Here is a 24,323-nt window from a genome sequence, read left to right as displayed (position 1 = left end):
GCTTTAAATTTATGATTTTTTTGCTATATGGCTCAATTTTTCAAATATTGTATTTTAAGCCTGTAAACATCTTTGGTTCACAGGGGAGGATCCTTTCTTTGCAAATTTGTGATTAATAGCTTCCAGGTTTTTGGAATAGCAGTTTTTTCTTCACATTTTTTTGGAGTTGTTTCCTGCTGTTTCTTTTTACTGGAATCAGAAAACAATGATTGAGGCCTTTTGTAGGGAGCTTAAGGTTGATTAAGAATAGCCCCTGGGCAATTTAGGTTTTATTAATAATTAATTAATTTATTGACTCATAACCACTTGTAACCACTCGCCTCCACCTACCCTCCTCTCCTCCTTCCTGTACACATTAATTGATTTGATTTGCTTACTTTATTTTTTGTCTATTAGATTGTAAGCTCTTTGAGCAGGGACTGTCTTTCTTCTATGTTTGTGCAGCGCTGCGTACGCCTTGTAGCGCTATAGAAATGCTAAATAGTAGTAGTAGTAATTCACTTGCATTGAGGGGGATTCCTTCTGTTAGACCAGTTCTAGCAAAACAATTGGATGTTTTTGCTTCCACAATTTTATTATTATTTAACCAAAATTCAAGCATACCCAGGAAAGACAGAAAGCTGGCTAGAGGTACAAATGGGCAGATTGGGTGGATCAGTGCTCCTCACCTCCTGATGTTTTATGTTTCGATATAAAATTCTGTCATTTTGAAAGTTTTTCACTTTTTGCAATTTTGGGCACTAGGGAATTAAACTGTGAGCTGTGGGAAGTACAGACCAAAATAAATGTCCAGAAGTGTTAAGTGTAGCAGAGAGGAAAGCAAAGATGGCAATAATTTCAAACAAATTAGGAGGGAAAATGGTGTATGTATGACAAACCATTGTATCTAATCTAAAACACTTCTATTATGGGGTTTTACTTCACTTTCAAAAGATTTATAAAAATGGTCTCCTGTTGTAATCAACCAAAAGTCATACAGTTATGGTGAATCAGGCTAAATGTTCTGACCTAAATGTGATCATTTTTTCTTCTTGGGGAGAGCCATCAAGGCTTGAGGTTAGGGACCCCAGATTACCCTGTCATTCCTCATTGGTGGGAATTCTTCTTCCCATACTCAGCTCTTGCCAGGAACACTCCCTGTGTTTATCAGTATTGGGGGAAGAAGGTGTCCCCCAGTTCTTCAATCTCATGACCGTTAGAGGTGGAGGCTCTCAGACTTGCAGCCCCAAGGCTCTATCACAGATTAAGATGGCACTGGCCATGGGCAGCATATGATTATACCAAGGACATACGATTTTCTGATATCAAAGAATGATTCAAAAAATAGGATCAGATAGGATTTAGGGGGAGGGGGATTGAGTGGGACTTGTTGTGTAGACTGAAGGTTGATATTCTGTTGTTGCTAAAACATATATTTTGTGTTATGTCTTTCTAATAAAGTTCAAAATAAGTGGAAAAAAAGGATCAGATAAAACTAGATGCAGGGCTGTGGACTCCAGCTCCTAGTGATATTAGGCTGTATTTTTTTCCATCCTAGATCTAAAGTACTGGTAAATATAAGTTATATTAGTACTTTAGATCCAAGACAAAGAAAAAATTATATAAAGTATACAATGATAAATTTACCATATAATAGTTTTTTGTTTTGTTAATTTTGAAGCTGTAGTTGGTACGTTTTTTTCCTGACCTTCACCTAAAATTGCTTCTGACTCCGACTCTACAACCATGAGTAGGTAAGCTGGAGACAAACGTTAAAGGGCAGTAATGTGCATAGGGATCATGTTTGAGTGTAGTGAGCCACAGCTCTTCTGATTTGCAAAGTATAAGAGGGTAAAGGCTCATGAACTTGATATACTGCCTTTGTACTTTCTGTGTCCCTAATGGGCTCTGAATCTGGGTTGTTGTTTTTTTACTTTGGGCATTGAAGAGTTAAGTGATTTGCCCAGGATCACAAAGAGCTCCAGTGGGAACTGAACCCATTTCCCCAGGTTCACAGCCCACTGCATTAACCATTAGGCTACTCCTCTGCTGCTGGAGGCCACTGCTGGAGAGCAACTGTCTGTGAACAGGTAAATTAACAGTGTCAAATAATTGCCATTTCACACAGTATAAAGTTCACCAAACTCATTGAAAATACTTGCCACAAAATGGAGTTTTCCCCTTTTAGAAAAACTTCTGTAAATATATAGTGTTTCTATCTATACAAAGAGAGGGGTGCCAACCTCACTAGCATGGCTGTGCACTGCAATGAATGGACCTAGACATCATAGATTTCAGGCTGCTGCACTTGGACCTGGGGCTGTTGAAAAACAACATTCACAGTTCTCAGAAGAAGGCTGTTCTAGCTGTTGCTCAACACCACCACCTAGTGGTTAGATTTAGGATCCAAATAAGCCAGATTACAGAGGCACTGTTTCTAGCCATGGACTGTTGCTGCAATTGCTGGACTGAAACAGAAGGGGATTACAACATAAGGAAAAAAAAAGAAAGAAGAAGTCAAGGTAGTTGTGAATAGAGCTCCAAGGATATAAGCAAACAAAAGCTTATTTGAGTAAGCTGGAAGACCAAAGGTGAAGGAGGAAACTGCTAAAAAATAAAACGTGGAAGGAGAGGGGGTAGTGGTAAGTGGCTTTTATGCTGTGGGTTTCTCATTATGAAGTGAATACTTCTGTATATATTGCATTTTGTAAAACACAAGACCAACTTGTACAATCTAGTGCTTTGGACACAGTTCTCCTTTCTGTTTTTTCTAAATAAAGAACTGCTTGTTGATGAGTTGGGTGTGTTTAGCCAGTGCTATCCTGAATCTTCCCTACTCTAGTGGTACCAGCACATGCTGAATTTAAATCTGCTCCAACTGGAACACATCATCCTTTTTCCATCTACCCAAAGCTCACAGATTATGATTGGATGGGCTGTATTGGTCTTTTATCTGCCTTTATTCACTGTATTACCATGTTTTTGGTTTTCTTTTTTTTTTTTAATAGTTTGTTATAAATTACTATTATTTTTCATTGTTAAAATATATGAACAGGCTTTTAAACACCTGAAGAGATTTATTCTGTGAGAACTGGTAAAAGTAGGTGAGAGGGGTAGGAGGTACCTACAACTTGAACTAAGAGAGCACAGACATTTGCTACTGACGGTTATAGTTCAGGAACTGATTTATTCAGCCAGTATTTGGCCAGTTGATTCTCTGAAGCAGTCTTTGCTAATGATTATAGATACACATTTTAAAGTATAGCACATTGTTGTCGATGGCATGAGATAGCTTGGTCCCTAATTGTCTGTTAGTTTTGACGTGCAGGCCTGAAATGTATGCCTGCTATTACTAAGCTGCTTCTTGGCCTCCTTTTGTGATTTTGAATAAGGCCTGGACCTGCTGCTGCTCTGACAGTAGTATAGATGTTAGTTCTATTTCCCTGTATTCCCCCCCCCCCTCCCATTTGAAATTAAAAACCCAGATTGTGTATAAGTTCTCCAGTGTTTTATGGTTCTTGTATTTATGGTATTAAATTAAAAATGTAATAAAAAATAATGCTTGGAAAATGTATAATCTGTGCTTCAAAACTACCCAGCTTTTATCTGTGGAAACTGCTCCAAAAGCAATTGCTAATATCAGCTTTGCACTGTATTGCTGGACAGAAATTGACACACCCCTTTCCATTTTTAAAGTCATATGTCTTGTGGTTCATGCTGTTGCACATTTTTTTCTATGATAGGGTTTGAGGACAGCTCTAATGCCTATCATCATGCAGTGGCCACTTTTTTCTTGTATTAGCTAGCTTTGCTATGCAAAAAGTGATATAAACCCCTCCCTTAATTTTGCTTACAGTAATTTAATGACTATCAATTGGTTTATATGGGAGAGTTGTACAAAAATATGAGCTTGTTCTGATACAAACCCCTTGAGTCCCCACCACTGACTTGAGATTGCAAATACAGGCATGCTGAATGTATTTCAGTGAGACTTTTCCCTAACTCACCTACCTTACCTTCCACGGAAGCAGCAGAGCTGAGCTAAGAGCTTTATCTTATACATGAAAAAAGGAAGAGAGAAAAATAAATGAGCTTTATAGTTCAATAAACTATGCAAATGCACCTGGGTCATTCACAATCTGTTTTTTTGCCTGCAGTAATGATGCCAGTGCAATAATATTCCCACCTTTTCACCAATTGATCTGTATATTTTTCATGAATATGCAGAACCAGGTGTTGGAGGTTTTCACATTCCATGTATTATTCATTTTAGCATTCAGACTCCCAGTTACACCTGGACTCTGCTGATGAGAATAGGATCAAACCAAGCCAGTGCTGCAGTTACCTGTGCACCTATGCATTGCTTTCAATGAACTACTCTTCCGTCAGCAGCTCCAGAGGTGATGCGTTCATTTATAATATAGCACAGAAAAATGAGAATGGCTCTCTATGCAACAGCTGGACAAATGTTTGACCATGCTTATGTTTGTGTTATTAAAGATCTATTGAATGCAATATTGCCTTATTTAAGGGTTTGATTTGGATGGGAAAGGTGTAGTTGGATGCCTTCAAGAAGCTCCTTACAAGTAAGGCAAATGAAAAAAATTATTAAAACTGCATAAACAGATCTTGAGGCACTTTAGTAGGCAAAGAAAGTAGCCTACCTGTAATGGGGGATCTCCCTAGACAAAACAAAAAGAGTGGGAAAGTCCGTGTTGGGCTATTGGAAGATATCTGATTTCTTTTCATGCTTTGGGATATTCCTCCACCCTGTTGGCTGTCCCCAGACAGCAGGGAAATGCAGCCACACTTGTTGGTGACATCCTCCAGGCAGATCTGTGTGTGATACTCTCCCTTAGCTTAGGGAACTTTTTATAAAAATGGCCCCTAAGCATATGCAAGTGTTCCACCTAACCGTGACTCCTCCCTCTTCCCCCTCAGTCTATATCTTAGCTAGTTAATGAAGTATAAAAGAGGGAGTACTTGGATTGGGTTTGAACATGTATCTGAGGTGGGAATTTATAGACTATTGAGATGTTACTGAATAGGGTTTATGTTATACTGTTATGTATTTTGTGGCAAAGTGTGTAACTTGATTTGAGCTGCCTTCAATAAAAAATGTTGAAATATATATAAAAGAGGGAGTGCGTTCCCCTGCTGTCTATGGAGAACCCCCATTAAAGCATCTATGCTTTTTCAATTGACAAGCAGGGGCTATGCAAGCACACTTGTTGCTGACTCCAGAGCTTAAGGTCATCTTGAAAGAAAAATTAATATATTGAGACAAGAAAATTGAGGTGAAGAAGTTTAAATGATTGTTCAATGCAACATTTTACTGTGAAGAAGCATTTAAGGAATAATGTCTGGTGAAAGTGTGAACTGAAGATCAAGTAGCTGATCTACAAATGTCTGCAGTAGAGGTGGATCTAAGGTGAGGAATGGAGGCTGCTTTTGCTCTGAGACATTGTGCAGTAACTGATCCCAGAGAAGCATGCCTTTTCTAAATAAAGAGAAACTGTCGCATTCTGCTATCCATATAGAAGTGGTGTGCTTAGATATTGTCACCCCAGGATTAAAGGTCCCAAAAAGATAAGAAGCAATATTTCCTAAAGTGGTAAAGTAAAGATCTATGACAATCCAGAATAGGAAGAGTCCATTTTGCTGTAGTATAATGTGGTCTAGGGAAAAAGGCTGAAGGACAATGGATTGGTTAATATGAAAAAATTAGACTATTTTTGGAAAGAATAGGAAGCAGTCGCACAATAACCTTGTGTAAGATTGAAGTTTGCTAACCCTTCTAGCTGACATGATAGTAATAAAAATAGTCTTCCAGGTAAAATACTTAAGGAAAACTTGACTGAGAGCTTCAAATGGAGGTTTTCATAGTGGGGCAATGGCAACGTTCAGGTCACAAGTGGGTATTGGTCTCTGAAGTGGTGGATACACACATAAGGGCATAAGAATAGCCATACTGGGTCAGACCAGTGGTCCATCTAGCCCAGTATCCTGTTTCTAAAGGTGACCAATCCAGGTCACAAGTCCTGGTAGAAACTGTAAATAGTAGCAAGATTCCATGCTTATGATCCCAGGGCTTCCCCCATGTCTTATCTCAATAGCAGACTATTGTCTTTTCCTCCAGGAATTTGTCCAAACCTTTTTTAAACCCAGGTATGCTAGCCACTGTAACCACTTCCTCTGACGAGTTCCAGAGCTTAACTATTCATTGAGTGAAAAAAATATTTCCTCCTATTCGTTTTAAAAGTATTTCCATGTAACTTCATTGAGTTTCCCCTAGTGTTTGCACTTTTTGAAAGAGTAAAAAATCAATTCACTTTTATCTGTTTTAAACCACTCAGGATTTTGTAGACCTTTATCGTATCCCCCTTCAGCCCTACTCTCATGAGAGGAGTTCCATCCCCTTTATCATTTTGGTTGCCCTTCTTTGAACCTTTGCAATACTCAAGTTGAGATCACACCATGGAGAGAAACAGAGGCATTATAATATTCTCTGTCTCCCGCGGGAGGTGGTGGAAATGAAAACGGTAACAGAATTCAAACACGCGTGGGACAAACATAAAGCAATCCTGTTCAGAAGGAATGGATCCTAAGGAGCTTAGCCAAGATTGGGTGGCAGAGCCGGTGGCGGGAGGCGGGGATTGTGCTGGGCAGACTTGTATGGTCTGCCAGAGCTGGTGGTGGGAGGAGGGGATAGTGCTGGGCAGACTTACACGGTCTGTGCCCTGAAAAGGACAGGTACAAATCAAGGTAAGGTATACACAAAAAGTAGCACATATGAGTTTATCTTGTTGGGCAGACTGGATGGACCATGCAGGTCTTTTTCTGCCGTCATCTACTATGTAACTATATGTTACTATGTCTTATTTTCCATCCCCTTTCTAATACTTCCTAGCATCCTGTTTGTTTACTGCTGCCACGCACACTGGGCAGAAGATTTCAATGTAATGTCTGCGATGACACCAAGATCTTTTTCTTGATGCTGACTCCTAAGGTGGACCCTAGGATTGAATAACTATGATTTGGATTATTGTTCCCAATACGCATCACTTTGCATTTGTCCACATTAAATGTCATCTGCTATTTGGATGCCCAGTCTTCCTGTAATTTGTGTTTTAACAACTTTGATTAGTTTTGTGTCATCTGCAAATTTAATCATCTCACTTTTTCTGATTTCAATATCATTTATAAATATGTTAAATATCACTGGTCCCAGTACAGATCCCTGTGGCACTCCACTATTCATCCTCCTCCTCCATTGAGAAAAATGGCCATTTAACCCTACTCTTTGTTTTGTACCCATAAACAAGTTCCTAATCCAGAACAGAACATTGCCTCCTATCCCATGGCTTTTTAATTTTCTCAGGAGTCTCTTATCAACCGGCTCACCTTTATCCACATATTTATTCACGCCTTCAAAGAAATGAAGCAAATTAGTGAGGCATGATTTCCCTTGACTGAATCCATGCTGACTCTGTCCATTAAACCATGTTTGTCTATGTGCTAAGTAATTATAGTTTCCACTATTTTGCCCAGCACTGATGTCAGGCTTACTGGTCTGTAATTTCCCGGATCACCCCTTGGCATTTCATTGGCCACCTCTAAGTTTCAGGTACAGAAGTGTTCTTATGAATCAAGAAACCAGGAGATGGAGAGAAACAGGCTTATCCAGCTTTTCATGGTATGCTACTAGGGCCACATGATGATAATGAACTGATGTGGTGAGTAATTAATAGAAATGCTTCTAAAACAGAGGATAGTGAGATTTCTGGAATTCAACTATTGCAGGGCATGATTCAGCATGGTTTTACTAGAGGAGGTCTTGTCGGACAAATCTAGGGGCCCTTTTACTAAGCTATGGTAAAATGTGGCCTGAGTGAAATTGGTGCACACTGGGTCATATTTTACTGCGACAGGTATAAAGGCCTTTTTTAAAATGGGGCAGTAAATGCCGTGTGCTAATATTAAAAGTAGTGTGCAGCTATTTACTCCATGAGCCCTTACCGCCACCTATTTACTTGGCGGTAAGGGCTCACGCGCTACTCGTATGACAATCAGGCAGTGCACATCAATATGGCTACTCTGCCGATTACTGCTAGGAACTCCACCCATGGAAGAAAATAGAAAATTATTTTCTACCGTGAAAAGCCGTGTGCCAACTTCAGAACTACCACCAGTTGCTTGTGCTATCCTGTCGGTAGGGTTGATTTGGCACGTACTACCTGTGTGGTAGCCGTACTGCAGCTTAGTAAAAGGACCTCCTAATTTCTTTGACAGGATGAATAGAGAGTCGGATTGAGGGGAGAGTACTAGATGTGGTGTACTTTTGAAACATTTGCAAACTATATAAAATATTGCCATCCACTTGGTTTTCTTCTTGAAAATTTCTTTGTATATCACTCCATTTTATGTAATGACCCATTGGCCCCCCCCCAGTGGAGGCCCAGATCATGTTTAAATTAAGTAGCCTAGTATTTAAGATACTGTATGGAGCTATTCCAGTCTCTATGTTGACATTTTTTTTTGTTACATTTATACCCTACGCTTTCCCACTTATGGCAGAATCAATGCAGCTTACATGGGGCAACGGAGGGTTAAGTGACTTGCCCAGAGTCACAAGGAGCTGCCTGTGCCTGAAGTAGGAATTGAACTCAGTTCCCCAGGACCAAAGTCCACCACCCTAACCACTAGGCCACTCCTCCACTCTAGACTGGTATATGGGAGACTGCACCTTGTATGGCATTTTAATTTGTTAACATTCCCTAGCCACAAGGGTGTGTGCTATTGGAAATTATTTTAGACAGTATTTATGTATCAAGTAGCAACTTTTTGGTTACAGCTTCCAAATGGTATTAAAGCTTTGTCTAGTTTTGATTGTTTCAAGAAGATGCTCAAAACTTATCTTTTTAGGTAATTTGTCTTGCATAATGTAAATGAATATACTTGCTGGGGAATATCAATATATGAACCTAGATGTATAGTCTAGTTCCTTTCATTGTTATCTGCTTAGAACTATATTTGGTAATAGCAGACTATAACTACTGTAATCTTACTTAAATTTTAGCAAAGTCTTTGACACAGTTCTGCATAGGCAACTTATAAATAAACTGAGTGTCCTTGGTATGGACCCTAAAGTGATTGACTGTTAGTAAATGGTTGAATGGAAGATGACAAAGGGTAGTGGTAAATGAAGTTTACTCTGAGGAATGGGATGTTACCAGTGGTGTACCACAAGGATTGGTTCTTAAGTTCTTTTAAACATTTTTGTAAACAATATTATGGAAGGGCTGTCTGGTAAGGTTTGCCTTTTTGTGAACAATATGAAATCTGCAATAGGGTAGATATGCTTGATGGTGTGAATAACATCTAGCAAAGCTTAGAGAATGGTCTAGAATCTGGCAGCTAAGATTTAATGCTAAAAAAGGTAGGGTCATATGTTTGGGCTGCAAAACCCCAAGGAAAACGATATAGTATATGGAGTGAAGTACTTCTGTGCATGAAAGAAGAGTGAGACTTGGGGAGAACATTTGTGATGATCTTACGTTGATAAAGGAGGTAGATAAAGTGATGGCAAAAGCTAGAATGATGCTTGGGTGCATAGGGAGAAGGGAGAAGAATGGCCTGCAGGAAAAAGGAGGTAATAATGACTCTAAGTCTCTGGTGAGACCATATTTAGAGTATTATGTACAGTTCTAGAGATTGTACCTTCAAAGAGATATAAACAGGATGGAGTTGGTCCATAAGGCAGCTACTAAAATGGTTAGTGGTCTTTGTCATAAAGCATATGGGGTCAGATTTTAAAAAATATACACTTTGGAAGAGAGGGGGAGTTTGATGGAGACATTTTAAATATCTTTGTGGCATTAATGCACAGGAGGCAAGTCTCTTTCAGATGAAAGGAAGCTCTGAAATGAGAGGCATAGTATGAAGGTGAAAGGGGTAGACTCGGGATTAATCTAAGGAATACTTCTTTACAGTAAGGGTGGTAGATGCATAGAACAGCCTCCCGGTGGAAATGAAGACTGTATCTAATTGAAGAAAGCAAGGGACAATAAAAAGGAAGTGATAGGTGGTATGAATGGGTAGGTCTTTATCTGCTGTCATTTTCTATGCTTCTATTTGATATGTGAAGAAGACAATCTAAGATATTAACCCTTCCTCATTTTTTATTCCATATATCTTATGTACACAACAACAAAAAATCCACTTGAATTTGAAGGATTTTTTTTTACTTGGGACCTTCCTTGCAGCCAAGATGATGTCCCATACTTCCCACGAGACTGGAAAATGGGTAATCATCTGGCTCTTAGTAACCAAACTGTGTGTTACACCCTGGAGAGAGGTGAACTCTTGGCCCGTCTCCAAGGACTGGAGACAGGCAGCCGATACCTGGTCTTCACCTAACCAACCGCTGTTCCCCGAGAGTTGAGCCCCCGGGTTCAGGCAGTGGTTGGACTTCCAAACTGTTGGGCAGGGCCAGAAGGGCACAGAGATCAGTGGGACGTAGAGCAATCAGAAACCAGGCGTGGGTCAGATCAGGTGGCGGACAGGAGGAGTCAGGTACCAGGTCTGGGTCAAGTCTAGCAGCAGGAAGGCGAAGTCAGATATCAAGTGTAGGTCAGGCGGCAGGCAGAAGTCAGATACCAGGCATGGGCCAGGTCAGGCAGAAAGCAAGAGTAGTCAGATATCAGGCGTGAGTCAAAGGAAAACAGAACCAAACTAGCAACTCACAGGAAACCAAAGCATCCGGAGCCATTGCTGCAGCCCTGAATGAGATGCAGGGGCCTGCTGAAGAAGAGATGGCATCTGACGTCATGCATGGATCTCCTGCATGGTACCTGGAAGAACAGTCCCACTATTTGACCTGGAGATCCCATCAAGAAGTTGCAGCGGACCCGGAAGCGCAGCCCTGAGGCACGGCACAAATCACCCCCTGAGGTGGGGGAGGAGCAGAAGCTGCGGTGGACACAGAAACATGGACCCGCAGCATGGCATGAAGCGCCCCCAGGGAAGTTGACGAAGCTGGTGAGTGATCCCCAGGTATAGCAACTTGGCATTGTGTTGGCAGTGATGCCCACGAATATCAGCTGGTACACTGTCAGCAAGAGTAGAATAAAGAACCAGATTTGTCTAGGTTCGGCCGCTGCGTGACTCCCACCCGACTTATCTCCCGCTTCTGGGGGGACTGGGATCAGGTCTTATGCTCCACCCTGGGGTCATAGGCCTTCAGTCGGGGCGAAGGGTCGGCCACACTGCCTGCCCCAGCCTATGTTTTAAAGGGCCAGCAGCAGTAAACCCACAGAGGCACTCAGAGATGATGTCAGAGGCCTTGGCTTATTTAAGGCAGCCCTGGACTCTCCAGCACTGCCTTTGCAATGGGTCGCTTGGTCTACTAGTTACAGCTTGCTCTGCCTGCCTCCAGTCCAGCCTTGCCGCAGCTCCTGCTGAGTCTTCAGCTCCAGTCTAGCCTTTCCTCGGCTCTTGCTACGTCTTCAGCTCCAGTTGGGTCTGGTGTGTAGTTCTGTCTGTCCTGTACTTAGCCCAGGTGACTTGCCTGCCGCCAGTTGGGGCCCGGCTAACCCTCAGGTTGACTGTGCCTTGGCTGTGCCTCAAGGGCTCACCTTTCCAGAATCATGACAGATTGTGAAGGCCATGAGCTCAGAAGAGTCACCTGCGCTCCAGCTGCTCCAGCAACTGATTCTCCAGGTCCAGCAGCTCACTGACTCGGTTCAAGACTTATCTGCTCACATGGACCACTACCAGTCATTGGGGGCACAACAGGCTTTGGCTCCTCCAGCCCCAGCAACTGCTTCCAGGTATTCGACTCATGGCTCCACTGAGATACAACAGGAACCCCAAAGACTGAAGAGAGTTCATCAACCAGTGTCTGATAATTTGCAAACTCCAAGCTAGGAAATTCTCTTCTGATAGGGTACAGGTGGCCTATATTAATTTCCATGCTGTTTGGCCAAGCTCTGGGGTTGGCATCTCCACTCTGGCAATGGAATGACCCAGTGCTCAATAACCTCTGCAGTTTTCTGGTGCAGTTCAGGAGAGTGAGGAGCCTATGAAGGTCATGTCAGCAGCTTCCGAACTTCTTAGACTGAAGCAGGGAATGCGGACCCTTGGGAATTATGCCATACAGTTCTGCACCCTAGCATTGGAACTAAGCTGGAATAATGAGAGTTGGTCGCAGCCTTCTGGCAGGGGTTTGAACTCCAAATCAAGGATGAGCTAGCAGGATGGGACCTCCCTACCACCCTGGATGACCTTATCAGTCTATGTAATCTGGTCGATATCTGGTTTCAAGAGTGAGCCCAGGAGCAACTATTGTCTGAAAAGATGGCCCACTGGGCACCCAGTTATCTGCAAAACTCATGCATCCCCAATCAGAGGGACCCATCTCTTGATCTCGAGGACTTATGCAGGTGGACTGCACAGGAAAAGCAGAGGCATCTGAATTTATGCATCTACTGTGACAAGAAGGGACACTATACATTTAAATGTCATAACAAGTCTGGATCTTCAAGCCTAGTCCCAGCAGTGCTTTATTTAGACCGGGAAGTAAAGTATCAAAGTTTTCTTGGATTCTGGAGCAGGTGGAAACTTCATAAAAGCTCTTCAGCATTACAAAATTCCTACCCAGGATTTACCCCAACCATTCCAGTCTCTTCAGTATATGGGAATATTCAAAGACACCTTAGAACCCAGACTAACCCCTACAATTGAGCATAGGTGACCACAGGAAGACCATCATCTGTTACGTCCTTCAGACATCCATGAAGCTCATCATCTTTGGCTTACCATGGCTTCAGAAACACAACCTGTGGGAGAGAGGCAAAATTACCACCTGTAGTGATACCTGTCACCAGTGTTGTTTGGACTCCATGATATTTAATGTCACTCTAACCACTGTTGGTATTCTTGAAGATGCGCCCCAAGACCAGTGAGGTTCAGGCCGAGGTATGCCTTGAGCAGCAAGCAGAGATATGTCCTCCTTGTTAGAAGGAAAAGGATGCCGTGAATCCTCCTACTGGGAGGGAGGCTTCTTCAGTGTAAAACTTGCTCAATCTTGGCTTCTAAGACCCAGGTCATGGCTAGAGATCTTCCAAAAGAAATTCCTCAAACTCTGATGTCATGTACCATGCCTGAAGAACCGGACCTGAGGAGCATGGTCCAGGACACCCCTGATTCCAAGAAAGCCAATTGTTCTGAGGACAGCACATGGGAGGCTGCTAGCTGCTATTTTGTTCCATTGCTTCTATCGCTTGTCTTTTCGTGTGCCCAAACAAGGACCGACGGGAGAACTCCCTCCTGACTTACCTCCCTCTTCCAGGGGCACCAGGATTGAGTCTTACGGTTTTCCTGGGGTTGAAGGTCTTCAGTCAGGGCAACGGGTTGGCCACACTGCCTACCTCCTAGGTATGCGCATGCACTATGGCCCACATTTTAAAGGGCCATAAGGTCTTCAGTCAGGGCAATGGGTTGGCCACACTGCCTACCTCCTAAGCATGCGCATGCACTACGGCCCACATTTTAAAGGGCCAGAGGCAGGAAATCCATGGAGGCACACAGACATGATGTCACAGGCCTAGGCCTATTTAAGGCAGCCCTGGACTCTCCAGCATTGCCTTTGCAATGGGTTGCTTGGTCTAGTAGTTTCAGCTTGCAAAGCCTGGCTCCAGTCCAGCCTTGCCTCAGCTCCTGCTGAGTCTTCAGCACCAGTTGGGCCTGGTACCTAGTTCTGTCTGTCCTGCACTTAGCTCAGGTGACTTGTCTGCTGCCAGTCAGGGCCTGGCTAACCCTTGCGTTGACCGGGTAGTGCCAACTTGGCTGCGGCCCAAGGGCTCACCTTTCTTGAATCATGACACAAGGTGTCGTGAACTCTCTTCTGAAGGACATAAGGTATGAGGGGAAGAGTAGAAAAGCGTAAAGAAGACCCTCTTCCCACATGACGGCAAAGGCATCATGGATTAGTCATTGAGGTGCTGGTCTGATAGAACAGAATAGAGGGCAGTTGTTGTGTTGTGAAACAGCAAGAACCACCATTGGGATTCCCCATTTGTGGAAAAGAAACTGAGATGCTAATGGGTCGAGACTATTTGTGAGGGTCTAAATTGTGACAGAAAATCTGCAAGAATATTGCTGTCCCCTGGAAGACAGGTAGCTTAAAGAGTGGCCTGCACGGACAAGGATCCAGATTCTTAGTGCTTCCTAGCAATGGTGATATGATCCTGAATTCCCTTGCTTAGTTTACATAAAACATGGCCACTTGATTGTCTGTGCAGATGAGTTCTGAGAACAATGAAAATGGCTCTGAGCTTGAGCTGGTTTATGTGCAACCCTCTCTTGTGCGCCATCCAGTATCCCTGAGGTTGTAGAAGAAGGAAATCTGTATGCCCACAGAAATGAGTCAGTGGTAAGGGTGATCTAATATTGTTGCATCTTGAATGGAATTCCATGTTGCAGGCTGAGATAGCTTTGCCACCATTAAAGGAAATGCTTGACAGATGACACAAGGTTAAAAGGTGCAGTTGCTGATTCCAATGGAATTTGAGACAGGGGTGTAACCAGATGGCCAATTTTGGGTGGGCCTGAGCCCAAGGTGGGCGGGCATATAATTTGTTCCTCCCACGGGCCCCCTCCAGTTTGCTCCTCTCTCCACTCCTCCATGCCCACAAACCCCAAATATTAAATTCTTTAGCTGGTGAGGATCCTCAAACCCTGCCAACTGAAGATTTCCTCCTCCTCCTCCTCCTCCTCAAGCAGCCAGCACTCTTCCAAACAGCAGCCAGCAGCACTTGCCTCAAAATGATGCTGTTGCCGGCAGGCTGTGCACGTTCATTGCTTTTGCATGTACAAAAACTGAGCATATGCAGAAGGGGCAGGCTCGGCGTCAGCTCAAGGCAAGTGCTGCTGGCTGACATTTGAAAGAGCGCTGGCTGCCCAAGGAGAGAAAATCCCCACCAGCTAGAGCAAGAGTGTCACAATTTTGGGTGGGCCTGAGTCCAAAGTAGGTGGGCCCTGGCCCACCCAGGCCCACCTGTGGCTACGCCACTGATTTGAGATACAATTGGAACGGTCTCATTCACATTTTACAAAGGGAACTACATGGACTGAGGCTGCTAGGTGACCTAACAACTTTAGGACAGAGTGAGCTGTAGTTGATCTAAGTGTGCACATTTTTGTTGCAAAGAGATTAAAGTTTCAGCTGACAGTCCTGAAGAAGACTTGTTTTGGCTGCTAGTGTACTCTGAGGTCCGCTCCTATAATTGCTCCTATAAAGGTGATGTGCTAGGCTGGCTCTCAGATGAACTTTTCCACAATTATGAGAAGTCCTAAACTCTGAAGTGAGTCCATGATGCCTTGAAGTGATGAAGATGTTCATCCTGACAGCTGCCAGACCTTCAGTAAAGGTAAATGAAATAGCCCTTCTTCGGAGATGGATCAATTCCACCTCCAGGCATTTTGTGAAGAAGAGAGACTGAATGGAAGCTTTCGCTATTGGTAGTGATTAGAAAGGTGAAACAGAAACTGCCAGTGATCTGGATGTATAAGGGTGTAGTTATAAGCATCTTTGAGGCTGAGAGAAGCTAAGAGTAATCACTTTTGATTCAGGAGAGGGAGGATTGTGGCTAAGGAATTCATCTTCTCTTTTGCAAATGAAGATTGAGTATTGGTCTTTGGCTAGCCCTTCCTGTCTTTTGGGGATGAAGAACATTTTTGAGTAGAACCCTTTTCTTGTCTGGCACAATGGACCCTCTGCTACTGCATTGCTCTATATAAGAAGATATAGTTCCATAGCTAGTGCTTGTATATAGTGGCCTGGGAACTTGGACAGACCCAGAGGTACCTGCTCTAGAGGAAAATGGAAAAAAAATCTTCTTGTACTCTTGATCAATAATGCACAATGATGTTTGTAGTAACTGGAACATCATGCTTCTCTGAAAAACTGAAGCCTGCCTCCCATTGGAAGATAGCCAAAAGGATTGGTTAGGTTTTAAGGTCATTGTTACCAATGAAGACTACTGCTTCCTTTCCCTTGGGCCTCTGTTTTTGAGAATAAGCTAAGGAAAGTTGCTGCTGAGGAGGTGGTCTGCTATATGGCTTGTAATGTTGCCTTTTATAGAATTGTTGAAATCATTGTTGTTTGTATAGCAGTCTGTTTTAGTGGTGGGGAGAAAAGCTGCCTCAAGATTTATCCATGATCTGAGAATACAGTATCTTTAAATTTGTCTCCAAAGAGATTCTTTCCTATGTAGGGTGCATCTACCAAATGGCTGTGTAAATGTTCACGAAGGCTAGACACCCTTAACCAAGCCATCCTATGAGCTCCAGTGGCTACAGCTACTGTTCTTGAAGTAGCATCACAGGTAGGTAGCTTTTACAAGATGAAAAGCCCATTGTTGAACAGATTCTTTATAGCTGAGGACATAGAGGAAGTAAGTTGGGCTGGTGTCTTTCCCATGGGTACCTCAAGTGGTCTCTTAGTGAGTGCAGCCATGTTTTTATTTCACTGTGTTGTATTCTGAAGGAAGAGAGGAGCAGTGGTGTACCAAGAATGGGCAGTGGGTGCGGTCTGCCCCAGATGCAGGCAGTAAGGGGGTGCATGGAGCAATCACAGAGCTGCAGTCAACAGGTGTGTGGCTGTCAGCTCTGCCGGTCCCCTGCCCTGGAACAGGAAGTTGATGTCAGAGGGAGCAGGGGACCGGTAGAGCTGACAGCCATGCACCTGTAGACTGTGGTTCCATGACTGCTCAATGCACCCCTTTACCGCATGGAGGAGGGGGGGTGGGGGGGACACACCCCAGCTGGCAACCAAGCTAGGTACACCACTGGAGAGCAGTGCAACTGTTCCATCTGCCGGACAAACAAGATGGAGGAGCAGAAGGAAGAGTCAGGGTTAGGCAGGAATGCCTACACATGCTCAGGGGCCTTTGAGGGAGAAAAAAAAAAGATTCACTGAGCTAGGGGACAGCATTACACATGGATCCACCTGGAGGATCCTATCACCACCAAGTGAGTGCATACTTATCTTGTGGACCCTAGCATATGCTCTGTCATCTACACCTGAAGCAAGTCGTTTCCCACTCATTTGCTATAATTTGAATATTATGCACATGAAACACGAATTGCATAATTTGAGTATCTTATTAAGCATTTGATATGTAGCCATCATTATATTTAAATTATTGTTCTAGTCTATCTTGTGGATTTTTATTCTGTGTTTTTGCAATATATTCAGATCACAATGGATTATTTATTGTTGAAAATAAATCAAAATCAATGTGAAATTGATTCAGCATTAATTTATTTCTGAAACATGAAAAAACAAAACAAATTGGAATGTCACATATAATAAAGAAAATCTGCATGGGATATAATTATGAACGATGTGGGTAATTTCAAGCACCTGTAGGAAATGACCAAAAAGGCATGCATTTTCTCAAGGCAATAAATGCTTTTGTGACTTCACAGAAGTAGTTTGTACAATGACCCCTAGTTGTAAATAAATTTTGTCACACAAATTAAGACCTGCTTCAGTGGTGTAAATGTGTGCATGTACACAGGTATTTTATAAGACAATGTGCATCTGTCACACCTCTACCCCCAGTTCCATCCAAACTATACCTCTAGAAATGTCAACACGCAGCTCACATAAAAGGTACAATCTTGTGGTGTCTTCTTTTTATGCATATGTACCCATGTGCAATTTTATAACAGCCATTTTCCATATGTAAAACTTGCTTCGCAAGTGGAAAATGTGTAATTAACATCTCTCTCTCTGTAAAACAGTGATACATATGTAAAAATGTCCTAAAATAGCCCTTGTATACAGTGATTGTTCATTGTAAAGGAGGCCTCCACAATTATATAGTTCTTGGGGCCCTAACAGGATGTTGGAAAGATGTTCACTGTAACGGTTCTACTATCCTATGGACCTTATCCTAGAGATATTCTGTTGCTGCATGCTAAACAGAAAAATCCCATTTGAAAGCAAAGGCTGAATTTTCCAGACTAGCACAACTTTGTTTATATATTATACCATGCCATTTGAAGGAAGTTACGTATTGCTTCTAACACAGCTCAGTTAGGATACAGATATAGAACACACTAACCTCAATCGATTTTCAGAATAAATATATTAAGATGACTATTTTATTTAGACAGTCTTGATATGCCGCCAATTTCACAAAAAAAATGCAACAAAGTGGTTTACAATCACAAATAACAAGTAACTGAGAGGGAAGAAAGTAAGGAAGAAAAGAGAAAGGGAAAAGGGTAAAGGCTTAGATCTGCATTTGAAGGTTATAGGTTTGACGAAAAAAGCCAGCTTTTGACCTTGAGCGTTGGGTAGGAGAATTCTCTCCTTATTGCCAGTAGTAAGGTGTGCCATAGCTTTGATCTTTGCAAGAGAAAGCTTAGTAAGAGGTCTGCAGGACTGGCTTAGGAAGAGGTTTGATTGTGTAGCTTTCAATTAACTCAAACACTGTATGTGGGTCCTGATCAGCATTGATATGAATGAAACCTTCGTAGAAGTTCTCTAGGTCCTGCACATTTGCATGGTATATATCTAAGAGCAGTTGCAATTTCTTTTCTGAATGCTTTGGGTTCTGTTTCAGACGAAGCTGCACTTTCAAGCTTGATGCTGGCTTATACATGCCATGATACCTAAGAAACGAGAGAGGATCAAGACCTTTGCCAATAAGCAGAAAAAGTTGAGAACAAGTATTCATTCTCAGAATTAAAAGTACACTAATAATGAAAAGAAAATACAGCATTAAAACATTAGTGCTACAGCTTCACTGACAATTGAACAAATTGATTTAATGGACGTTAATGCACTGATTTCCAGTTTTACAACAGCCAGCATGTCATACAATTCATCCAGCTGTTCTCCACAAAAGTCCACTAATAGCTGTGGCCCCCCACCCCCAAAGCACAAAAACCCTGGTGGTCCAGTGGGACTGCTAGCTTCCCCCCCTCCCACCCACCCTCACATTGGACAAAAACGCCCTGGTGGTCCAGTGGGACCGTTGTCTGCACCTTCCTGGCAGCCTACCTCTCCGTAGTAGTGGTAGTAGTAGTTGGAGGAGGGAGGGACTAACACTCCCTCCCTCTTCGGGCACCTTCCAAAAATGGCGGCGTCCCACCCTGCCTGGTGAATCCTGGGATGAACTGGGCCGGGCTTAACCCATATATGGAAGTTAAGCCCCGCCCAGTGCAACCCAGGATGCTACAGGCAGGACAGGATGCCACCATATTGGGAAGACGCCCAAAGAGGAGGGAGAGAGTGCTAGTTCCTTCTTCCTCCCACTATTACGACTATGGAGAGGTAGGCTGCAGGGGGGGGAGTGGGCGGATAGATAGCGGTCTCACTGGACCACCAGGGCGTTTTTCTGTGATGGGGTGGAGGGGGAATAGCGGTCCCACTAGACCACTAGGGTTTTTGTGCTTTGGCGGTGGGGGGCCTGGAGGTCCACCACACCTCCAGATCTTGTGTTTTGAGGGGGGGTGGGCTTAGGGTTTAACAGGTCTGGGAGAAAATCCTGGACATTTCAAACCTCTTCTGCTGTTTGACAGATACGGGCTTTTGACAGCCTGGACCTGTCAAACAACTTCTGCGAGAGGATTGTGCCTTGGTTGCATGCCCAGGCTCAATCCTCCTGCAGAAGTATCCCTATGATCAGAGCTAATAGCGTACATAAATTTGCATGCTATTAGCTTTGATCATAGGGGCATTATTATAGCCCTGCTGTGTTCCGGCGCTGTTTGGAACAGTGCAGGGCTTCTGATCATCGGCCCATCAGTTACACACTGGTTCTTAATTTGTCTCAGCACTGTGACTTTAAATTCAATGCCTGTAGTGCTTTTGTTCTTTGTTAAATGATGGATAGTAACAGAAGCAAATATTCAAAAGTTTGGTCACAGATGGTAGTTTCAGGAGTCGCCCAAATTCAGGAATCTTTTTTATGTTCAAATATCTTTATTAAAAAACACTTGATATCACCAACATTAAACAAAAGTAGCAAGGCAAAATATTTAAACAATTGTAGTCACACATCCATTTTTCATCCCCCTTTTTCCCCACCTCCACTCTTCCCCAATTTGAAGAACAGAGAAATAAAATTAAGTCAAATAGCAGACATTGGTTCTTAGGCCTACTCCCTGCCACATGCTCCCATCCTTTCTTATTCCCCCTCACCCCACCCCACCAAACCAAATACTCTTACCTTCTAATTTTCTTTCTTTTAGTCCCTCCAGACTGGCACAGACGAATAGGTTATACACTTCTATCAGCAGTTGCAGACTGAGAACCACAGCCCACCTTTAAGTGGGCTGTGCAGACTCTCTAGAGTCAGTTTTCAATTAGCCAAGCAGATATCCTTGTAATAATACCCAATGGCAATGATCACATTCTTCTCAGAGCTGACAGTCCACCAGCTAACCCAGAGGACCATGTGTTGCTGCCCATGCTCACATACGTGAACTCCTCATCGCTTGAAAAAGGAATTTTTTTTCCATTCATTATAAAGGTATTTTCAACACAACCTAATATCTGCACCTTGCAGCTGCAACTGCAGGGAGAACTCCCAACAACTTAGAATACATCAGTCCAAGATAGAAAACATAGAAGAATTCATCCAGGGGTGGATTTGTGCTGGTCTGGAGGGACTAAAAAAGAAAATTAACAGGTAAGATCTAATTTCTCCTTCTATAGTGTTTCTCCAGACCAGCACAGATAATGGGAAATACCAAAGCAGTGACTATTATGGGTAGGACTCTGCATGTCTATTCAATAGTGATGCACAAAGTTATGCAAAGAAGACCACACTGCCGTCTTACAAATATCCTGAGGGGGAACCAGGGAACATTCATCCCACGAGGTGTCCTACCACTTTGAGGAACGTAGAAAGCAGCCTCTTTAAATAAATAAATAAATAAACAAACAAACAAACAAGTCAGCCAGCCAGCCAGCCAATGCCACAGTTTCCTTAATCCATCAAGCAATTGTGGTCTTAGAAGCTGCTTCACATTTTTGGCTACCGCCAAGCAGAACAGACAGACAATCTGAATGACAGAATTCATGAGTCTTCCATATATAGGCACAAAGCCCTTGAACATCCAACTTCCTCAATTTCCACTGTACCATCACAATCCCCCAACACCGGTAGCGTAATGGACTGATTGACATGAAATTCAGATACTACTTTAGAGAGGAAAGATGGTACAGAACGAAGAACCACACATTCCTTAGAAAGCACAAGGAAAAGCTCCCTGCATGAAAGAGCTTGCAACTCCGAAACACAATGGGTAGAAGTGATATCCACCAAGAAGACCATCTTTAAGGTAAGGTCCTTAAAGCGTACAATTCTCCAACAGCTCAAACAGAGGGAAGACCAAAATAGTCAACATGAGGTTCAAATCCCAGGAGGGAAGAGACAAACCAAGGATGAGGAAGATGCACTGCTTGCAAAAAACGAGCAACATCTGGATGAGAAGACAAATGTTTGCCCTGAACCAGGAAAGAAAACTTTCCACTTGAACTTGTAATGAAGCTAAACCAAAGCTCTTATCCAGGCCGTTCTGCAAAGACCCCAAAATCTGCTGAAAGAGGCCCTGAGATGCACAATACGACAGTTGCCACATCAAAAATATGCCAGACCTGAACATACATCAGCAAAGTGGAATACTTCCTGGAACCCAACAAAGCTTTATCACTCAACCAGAGTATCCTCTGTTCCACAAGAGCACCCTCAAGAGCCAAAACATAAGACAAAATGGAGCGGGGTCAAACATGGCCACCGGATTTTGGGTGAGAAGATCCTCCATGATCTAAATCTCCATACCATAATCTGGAAGGCCAGTCTGGTGTGACCAACACAACCAGACCATCGTGACTACCTTTCCTCTGCAGGACACTGTCCACCAGTGGCCACGGTGGGAAACATGTAAAGGAGACTTGAGTTCGGCCACTTCTGTACTAGAGCATTGAACTGCTATGGATTTACAGCCTGTCTCACTGACACAGACTACTGTGAATTCTTTTGGATTCGTAATAAGTAAATGAAAACCTTTATTAGAGGAGCTAAATTCTACAATGATTAGGATATATACAATGATTAGTACATATACACACAATGATTAGCAGTATAAACAATCATTACATCACTGGTCTCTACATCTAAGCAATGCCAAGAGTTCTTAGACCAGGAAAAAGAAGCAATAATTACATCACTATATATACAATCATCACTGGTCCTTACATCATCCAGGCTCGTAACATCAGCTGGGGGGGGGGCCCGGTTCACAGCGAGAGCTAGGAGCTTCTTGGACCAGGAACAGACCCTCTGCACAGTATGTCTACTCACAGATGAGCCCCCATTCTGCTGTGACAAGCCCTCCCTTTTTATTAGACTCTGAGAGCATGTCCAGAGCTAAGGAAAGTTACAGAATGCTTCTAAGGAAAATTACAGAATGCTTCTCTGTTTAGGACTATGGGATCGTGGTCACATGATTTCCAACTCCAGGTGGCCAGGCTGGACCTGGAAACAAGAACCATCCTCCCCTTTGCATACCAAATTAGTTAGAGCTGTGTCTTATCTTCTGCATTACAACTTATTTTAGTATTTCCAAGAAAAGTTACTTTTGGTCAAAGACAGAGTTGAAAAACAATCTTTAACATTCAATTCCATTATAAGCATCCAAGCCCTCCACCTGAAAATCCCAGCGACTCAAAAAACATGAAGCCTTGATGTTGTGAAAGGTGGCCATCAAATTTATGATCAGGACTCCCCATCTGCTGACAATGATTGGCCCCAAACACCATTCCCCAGGATCTATCACTTTTCTGCTGAGATAGTCAGCCTGAACGTTGCCCATGCACGTGACATGCAACATGGACAGATCCATGAGATGACACACCGCCCAATCCATCAGGAGAGCTGCTTCTTGTGCTACTGCAACTCCTGGTTCCTCCTTGTTGATTCACATGTGCCACTGTCATGGCATTGTCTGAGAGGATCCGAACAGCCTATCCTTGTAGAAGATCAAGGAAGGCCACCACGCGAATCGCCCTGGTCTCTAACCGGTTGATCAACCAACAAGCCTCCTTGGGTACCACTGACCCTGTGCCAACTGGCACAGTCAATGTGCCCCCTAGCCCCAGAGACTATTATCTGTCATGACCATAGTCCATAGCAGAGGATCTAGAGGTAAGCCCTGTGAAAGATTGGCTGGATCCAGCCACCAGTGCAGACTGTGCTGCACAGGACCACAAAGCGGAAGTGGAGTCTCCAAGGCATGGAACTGGGGAGACCACCTTAAGAGGAGTGCATCCTGCAATGGCCTCATGTGTACTGTGGCCCATCACACCACTTCCAAGCTTGCTGCCATGGATCCCAAGACCTGGAGGTAATCCTATGCCCAAGGACACCGAGACTGCAACAGACATCGAATTTGAGCCTGAAGCTTTTGGATCCTGACCTCTGGAAGAAACACACATCCCAGACTCTTGTCAAAACGCACTCCCAAGTAGTCCAAGCACTGAGAAGGGGCTAAATGACGTTTGGCCAAGTTGACTACCCAGGCTAACTGCCACAGCTGAATCACCCGACTAGTGGCTGACAGACTCTCCTGGAGGGACTTTGCCTGAATCAGCCAATTGTCCAAATACAGATGAACCAAAATTCCCTCATTCCACAGAGCCACCACCACAACTACCATAACCTTGAAAAAGGTTCAGGGAACTGTCGCAAAACCAAAAGGGACAGCATAGAACTGATAATGCTTCTCTAAAATGGTGAAGCAAAGAAATCTCATGCAAAGACTGAATTGGAATAGGAGATCCATGGACATGAGAAACTCGCCTGACTGCACCACCACAGATCACAACGTTTCCATGTGCAAGAAAGCACCCGAAGGGCTCGATTTACCCCCTTCAGGACTAAGGGCTCGATTTACCCCCTTCAGGACTAAAAAGGGTCAAAAGAAACCCTCTTTCTTGGGAGCCACAAAATAGATGGAATAGTAGCCTATGCCCATCTCATCGCACGGAACTGGAACAACAGCTCTGAGATCGAGCAACCTCTGCAGTGTCTCCTGGACTGCTTTCACTTTCCATGGAGCCTGACAAGGGGATTCCAGAAAGGCATCCTACAAAGTTTGAGCGAACGCCAACATGTAACTGTTGAAAACTACCTCCAGAACCCACTGGTCTGAAGTAATCCAGTTTCACCCTTGATAAAACAACTGCAAACATGTTCCCACTGGAACTGGCAGGTAGACTCAAACACCTTCACTGGGAAACTTGACTGGGCCTTGCAGTG

The 24,323-nt window shown here is 43.3% G+C and overlaps 1 protein-coding gene across 2 annotated transcripts in view; it reads right to left on the bottom strand.

Moving 5' to 3' along the window:
* Positions 1-18,067: 18,067 nt before the first annotated feature.
* AK8 (adenylate kinase 8) overlaps positions 18,068-24,323 on the bottom strand; it is a 227,638-nt gene continuing 221,382 nt past the window's right edge. For both annotated transcript variants that reach the window (XM_030206335.1, XM_030206336.1), the window contains one exon: positions 18,068-18,666. In XM_030206335.1, the coding sequence (XP_030062195.1) occupies positions 18,417-18,666 (250 nt within the window). In that variant the 3' untranslated portion in view covers positions 18,068-18,416. The remainder of the gene's footprint in view (positions 18,667-24,323) is intronic.

This window comes from Microcaecilia unicolor, chromosome 6 (genome assembly GCF_901765095.1).
Source record: "Microcaecilia unicolor chromosome 6, aMicUni1.1, whole genome shotgun sequence".
Classification (NCBI taxonomy): Eukaryota; Metazoa; Chordata; class Amphibia; order Gymnophiona; family Siphonopidae; genus Microcaecilia; species Microcaecilia unicolor.
The sequence above is the reverse complement of the archived record's forward strand: the minus strand, read 5'-3'. Positions and strand labels throughout refer to the sequence as shown.